This window comes from Eupeodes corollae, chromosome 1, assembly GCF_945859685.1.
Source record: "Eupeodes corollae chromosome 1, idEupCoro1.1, whole genome shotgun sequence".
NCBI lineage: Eukaryota > Metazoa > Arthropoda > Insecta > Diptera > Syrphidae > Eupeodes > Eupeodes corollae.
This window is the reverse complement of record NC_079147.1, coordinates 40,187,134-40,194,255: the sequence shown is the minus strand read 5'-3', so window position 1 is coordinate 40,194,255 and position 7,122 is coordinate 40,187,134. Positions and strand designations below refer to the sequence as shown.

At 36.2% G+C, this 7,122-nt stretch overlaps 1 protein-coding gene across 1 annotated transcript; it reads right to left on the bottom strand.

Moving 5' to 3' along the window:
* Positions 1 to 5,672: 5,672 nt before the first annotated feature.
* Positions 5,673 to 6,230, bottom strand: LOC129954207 (uncharacterized). Its single transcript, XM_056067958.1, has one exon. It carries the CDS (start codon positions 6,228 to 6,230, stop codon positions 5,673 to 5,675), a length of 558 nt encoding a protein of 185 aa, XP_055923933.1.
* Positions 6,231 to 7,122: the final 892 nt, after the last annotated feature.

Sequence of the window (7,122 nt, the reverse complement as noted above, 5' to 3'; positions counted from 1 at the left end):
GGTGCCATCATTAACAGAGAAGCTTTCATCTGAAGCTGAGCTAGATTCAATTAAGTTCTTAGCTTTGGTTTGCGATTTGGAGATTTTAAGGCGTTTAATAATAAGAAGAATTGGTGTTTTTTCAGAATCTTTTGGCTTTTTAAATAAGCATCTTGAATTTCATTTTGTTTAGGGGTTTCAGTAAGTAAGTTAGTATCCGCGACTTTCCTTTCTTTCGGCCTCCAGTCGTAGTTTTTCTTGGGCAGCTTTTGGATAAGGGCTTGCAATTTCATTTGAAATTATGTCGGTGGGTGTTGTAATCATATTATGAGCTGGAAAATCGGCTTCATTCGACAATGGTTCAATATTTTCATTCGTGACTTCAGCAGACTCAGGCAATGTTCGATTTGTGACCTCTGAACATTGAAAGTCTTCTTCAGTGAAAGCGCTCCTTGAAAATGAAAAAATGCCTGGCTTAGCAAAGCCAGGGGTTATATTCTTTTGAGTAAAGAAAACCATATACGCATTGTTTGCAACAGATGGAAGATCGTGGATTCTTTATGTTTTGCCGGGATTGTTAAGCAGCCAGTCGTTTTGGGCTATCGATAGTTTTTAAAGTGTCCCTAAACTGCAACATTAATTGGCAAAAGTCAACGGGGAGAAAAAGCAACTAGGAATATACTATGATCAAGAATAGAATTAACGGCATCAATTGTGCAATGGCTTTCATGATTGTCCAATAAAAGTTATATCAGGTCTGATTTAGTGCATCTTGTGGACTTCTGAATTCGCTCAAGAACTTCAATATCATCTAACCACTCGTTGGCTTGTAAGCGTAACCAACGCTTAGTGCTCCATTAGACATTGTGTCATGAAATCTAGCCCGCGGAAATATGAACACGGGAGGTATAGTATTACCGATTGCACTTACAAAAGCACACATAGTAATTTATTGGCCCCTCTCAGCAGGAACAGATTTTCAAACCTATTTTTGCCCTTTTTGTGCAATAACGTTTGCAGCTTGAACTACTGTAGTGACCCCGGTTTCATCCAAATTGAAAATCCGATTAGCAGTAAAGTTAAACTTACCGAGTGCTCTCTCATAATTTGAATGAAATTCTTCAAGATTCTTCGGTTAAAATTAATAGCCCTTGCCAAACTTGTATAATCTGATTTTCGTATTGAGTGACGCGTCATAAAGCCATAAATCCATTCAATTCCAGGCATTTGATTTTCTCTACGTGCTTCGGGACATTTTTGCAAACAATGTGGCGTATTCAAAAGCTTGAACTTTGGTCAGTCCGTAGTTAATCTTCGAGCTTCGTATCAAATATTTTTCAAGCATCTTTTCTTTACCATTAGTGCTTGCTGTGCTGAATATTTACTTACAAATTTTATGTTTTGTGGCTCCTTATGACTTGTTAACTTTTTAATACTGTCATACAATGTAGTTGGCAATATTCCGAAGGCAGCAAATGCCTCTCTTAACGACATTGTTTTATCCAAAACTGCTGTTATGGCACTTTTAACATCATCTTCATAGGCTACTGTGGATTTTTGTCGCTTATAAGTGCGCAGCTTTAACCCCTTTAAGACAAGAAAATGAAACATTGAAGCCATTTTTTTTAATTCACAAGCACTTAAGGCGTTATAAGTACCCTTTATATGTTTATATTTAAACACAGTGCGAGCGTTAGGAAAATAGGGAAGGATTTAAAAGGAGATACCGGTGAACATTGGTCTTAAAGTTCTGAACATCAAAATGGGAGGGAAAAACAGAGTTAGCCAAAGCATTCCACATTCCCGATTTGCGATTTAAGAAAGAATCTCTATACTTGACAGTACGCCCGAAATTGAGCTCGAGGGTAAACTGATGAGCATTCCTAGAAATGCGAGTATTACGGCTGAATTGTTTAAGGGGTGGAATGCAACTGGCTAATTCGATAGAACATTGTTTGTAAAAATATATATAAAACAACGACAGGCATGAAACATTGCGACGGTGTTCTAGCGATTACATGTTTCGGTTATAGTTCTGTCGCCTATCATTTGTAAAGCCCTTTTTCGAATTCTCTTTTCCTTTATATCGAATATGTGATCATTCCATAAGAGTTAAAGTTATTTAAAATAAGAAGGAACACGTTTCTTATGAATAATCTTTATTAAATATAATTAAATTTACTTCAATCTAAGAAAATACATATTTTATAAAGTTCACTATTTGCTAATGACACCTGACCACGCTCGACTCACGACACGACTAACTAAGTCATCATTAACTACAACTTATACTCCAAAGAGAAGGAAAGACTTCGGAACTATGAATTAGTGAATTGGTGGTGTTGCCACCACAACAATAAAAAGGAATTAGGTGGTGTTGCCAGATACACCACATAGCTCCCCTCCAAAAAAAATATACACATTGTAAGTAATTTCAATATTCAATTCTTATTTTGTTGGATATATCGTTATATATTTTAAAATACTTGTAAAAAAAAAAATTATAATTGTAACTCATTATAAGCAAGCACTATAAGCAGGTTTAAGTCTATCGATTGATATTGATCGGTTTTTACCATGTATGTCCAGTACGAAATATTTTCTCATTCGTCTAACTACTTTAAATGGTCCTTCGTATGGTTGTTCGAGACCAATTTTTACTCTATCTTTTCTTACGAAAACAAATTTGCAATTATGGATTGTTTTCGGAACATAACTGCTTGGTTTTGAATGAACCTTTGGAGCTTGGAAAGATACACGGCGTATTTGTTTACGTACGTCTCGAATCAACGTATTTGTATCTTTTTTACTATTTGTTTCGTTTGAAACAAAAAACTCACCTGGAACTCTAAGGGTTTCTCCGTAAACTAATTCGGCAGGAGATGCATTCAAATCTTCTTTAACTGTTGTTCGTAAACCTAATAGAATGAAAGGTAATTCATCATACCAATCTTTTGTATTTGCTCTTGCCTTCAAAGAATCCTTAAGCTGTCTGTGTATCCTCTCAATCATACCGTTACTCTGAGGGTGATAGCCTGTGGTTCTTATTCTGTGGCTGCCAAGGAGTTTTGTGAGTTCCGCAAACAGTCTGGATTCAAAATGAACTCCTTGGTCAGTAGTTATCTGCGCTGGGCAACCAAATCTTGAAACGTAATCTTTAAAAAAAACTTTGGCTACCTCTGCAGCTATACTGCTTTTAAGCGGGTATGCCTCTGGCCATCTTGTGTATCGGTCTATTATTGTCAGGATATAGGTACATCCTTTCGAGGGAGGCAAGGGACCTACCAAGTCCATATGGATATGTTCGAACCGTGATGTAATTGTCGGGAACTCTTCTAATGGGGACTTGATATGTCGCTGTACTTTAGACTTTTGGCAAGAAATGCAAGTTTTTGCCCAATAGCCTGTGTCAATGTTTATACCTGGCCAGAAATACTTAGACGTACATATCTTTCTCGTTGCACGAACACCGCCTGGGTGACTCAAAGAGTGCAACTTATCAAACGCTTTCTTCCTAAAACCGATAGGCAAGTAAGGTCTTTTAGAACCTTTTGACGTCTCACACCAAATTTTTATATTTGTATTGGGAATGGGGAAAGCTTCTAGTTTAATATTTGAAGATTGTATGTTGGCTAGTAGCGATTTAAGTTCTTCGTCATCGTCTTGGCTTCTGGCTAATTCTTTAACATCAAAACACGTTAGTAGAATACTATTGGTTTCGTTCGTTGGTCAGTAATACACATACCGAGTACTGATAGTTGATTGGTTTCCTGGATGCAAGTGCCACTCATAGATAGTGGCTTTGGGGGTGAGTTACGCTTTAACGACAAGAAACAGCATTGAGTTTTCGAAGCATTAAATTCTACCCGGTTTTTGATTCCCCATTGGACAATGCTGTTAAGATCAGAATTTAATGAGCTTATCATACGCTGCCGTTGAAATTCCACATCCGAAGAACAAGGATGTGAATCTAGAAACGAATATGAAAAGCTGAGGGTACTGTCGTCGGCGAAACAGTTTAATAGATTAGAAGTGACAGACAAAAGATTTATGAATATAAGGAAGAGAGTCGGAGCCAAAATGGAGCCCTGGGGGACACCAGCATTTATTTTATGAATTTTACTTGAAACAATCCAATACAACTTGTATTGAACAGTTAGAAATTAAATTTCTAATCCAACGAAGAAGAGATTCTATCAAATGCTTTTTAAATATAAATAACATTACTTTCTCCAAGATTTGTTCCACTGTTCGGTGAGATGAACCATGAGATCACCAGTGGAGCTATTGCTACGAAATCCATACTGTCGGTCATTGAGAAGCTTCCGTTCTTCAAGATATTTCTTAAGCTGAAAATTTATCAGCGTTTTCATGACCTTAGAAAGAAGGGACGTAAGTGCAATTGGACGATAGTTTGAGGGAGAGAAGAATTCGCCTTTTTTAGGGACAGGCTGGAAAAATGCAGTTTTCCATCCACTCGGGAAGAGATCTGTAGAATAGGACAGATAGAAAAGCTTACGCAGTGGTTTTGCCAGCGTTGAAGAACACCTCTTCAGAAAAAATATTGACTAAAATACAGTAAGAAGTCTAAAAATATTTACATATACATATATGTATATATGATTTAGGCAGTTTTGAAGATGTTCAGTCGTGCCCCAACACATTTGTTAAAATCTGCCCAACTGTTTCAAAGCCATAAAATATTTTATTACTACTTTACTAAAACAATTTAATTTAAAAACTCACCGTGATTTGGTTACAAATTTATTTACTGTTAACAAAATTTATTTTCCGCTTTATATCGCGCAAAAAAAAAAAAAAAAAAACATAACGCACAAGCACTAAAAAACCACCTTCCACCTATAAATCTAAAAGCCGACTTAAAAAAAGCACGGAACGTCAATGACGTTAAAGGATACGGTTTTGCCAGTTAAATATTTAATTACTTTTAAAAAAAAAGTAATAAACTAGTAGTGCCCGTGCCATGATGGTTAGTTCGATCCCTGCCTATGCCACTTAAAGTTTTTTTTTTTGCACGGATACTGCCTCTTGCGAGGAATTGACAAATTCTCCAAGATTAATTCTTGTCAGGAAAGTGCTTTCTCAAATTTGCGTTCGGATTCGGCTTAAAACTGTAGGTCCCTTCCATCCCTCACAACAGTACTCGCATACAGGAATGGTTGAGAGTTGTCAGTCATTAGCCCCTAGTTCTCAAACGGACTATTGCGCCACCCAATTTATTTATTATAATAAACTAAAATTTTATAAGCAGTGTTCAAATGTGCCCCACTCTCCCGTAATCAAGCTCAAACTTTTCCGGATGCAATAAATCACCAACCAAGTCATCACTGAGTCAAAATCTACAATTATATTTATTTCAACACATTCAACAAGCCTGATTCTGAAGTTATGCGTTATTAAATGACAGATCCAACTAAAATTTTTTTTGAGGGCCACTTGTAAGATCTAAACTAATGCTTCACACTAAATTTACCTTTAAGATGAAATTAGTGAATGGTTCTGCATTTCTGCAACCTTAACTGGGGCGGCCATTTTGCTCCTATAGTTTACCCATATCAATGGATCTTTAGAATGAAATAAACATCCCTTTTTCAATTAAAAACGGTTTTCTGTAAAAAAAAATTTAGATGGATTTATTAATAATAATTAGAAAGATATTATATTTTATAAGCTTAATATAAACTAGTTTTCTTCATTATTCTCAGAAACTCCTCCTGGCTAACTTCTCCGTCATTATCTAAGTCAGCTTCATCGATCATTTCACGTAGTTCTTCATCTGTCAAATTCTCTCCCAGTTCCCGAGCGACACGTTTTAAATTGCGAAATGAAATTTTACCAGTCTCATCGTCATCAAATAAACGAAATGCCTTGAGAATTTCTTCCTTAGTATCTTTTTCTGCCATTTTCATTGTCATCAATTGAAGAAAATCTGCAAATGTTAACCTTCCATTGCCATCTTTACCGATTTCCACAATCATGCGTCTTATTTCTTCTTTTTTCGGTTCAAAGCCTAAAGCACGTATGGCTACTTTGAGTTCTTTCACTTCAATATACCCGGTGGATTCAGTATCGAAAAGATCAAATGCTTCTCTGATGTCGGCTTTTTGTTCTTCTGAAAGTTCGAATTTAGGTCCGGATTTAATACGGCCACCAACGCTAACACCACCGCCTATAGATGGCTGTGACTGTGATGATTTTTTAAAGGTAGGCGTAGTTGTTGTCTTTTCCATGATGGTTCTTTCAAAACTAAAGTGTTTATTATTTATAATTGTGGCTCCAGCTGTGGATTTCTATGTGGCATAGTAAATAAACGTGGGTGTTTCCATGAAAACGTAGTATTTAAATATTCAAATTACAACTAATCAAAAAACACCCCTGCAATGTTATTTGTTAACCTTCTAGATTTTTCATCCAAACTGAAAACGAAACATACATTTTTCAATCATTGAAAACTATTTGGACAAAATTAGGTTTTATAGAAAGTAACTACATTGAGAATTCTTGAATATTATTATGACGAGGAAAGACAGAGCGACTTTCCACATTTACGTAGTAAGGCTTAAGTGCCGTACTTCAAGTATGGCAGAAAATACAATCAGAGTTGAACTAGCAAAGTTTATCGTTAACGAAAGTATATACTTTAGCGGCTCCAGAGGTATGACAAAAGCGCGAGGCAGGTTTTTAGAAAGTGTTGTGGGCAGTCTTGACAGAAACCAATGGAATAAACTTTCCTCAAACATTAAGACCCACTCTCTAATAGGATCACGGAACTAGATCAAAATACAACAAGGTTGAGAAAAAAGTAGGAATCGTTGGGCTGAAAATCAATACCACTTTTTTAAACGGACACCTTGAACTTCTTAGTGTTGACATAGTTTGTTCTGCATCTGAAGAATGTTGGTTCTGATTTGGAAGAGAAATACGTACTTTTAAATGTTAATTATCAGAACGTCTTTATCTACCATCCATGGACTCTCTGTTCGTGCATTACATCTTATCTGGTTCCGAAGGAATACAAAATGGGCCTTGTAGAACTTTGGTTTATTTGGCCCGATAACTCTTTTTCAGGAATCAAAGTAGAAAGTAAAGTCCGATATGGTCAACCGTGAAACTTTTCTGCTG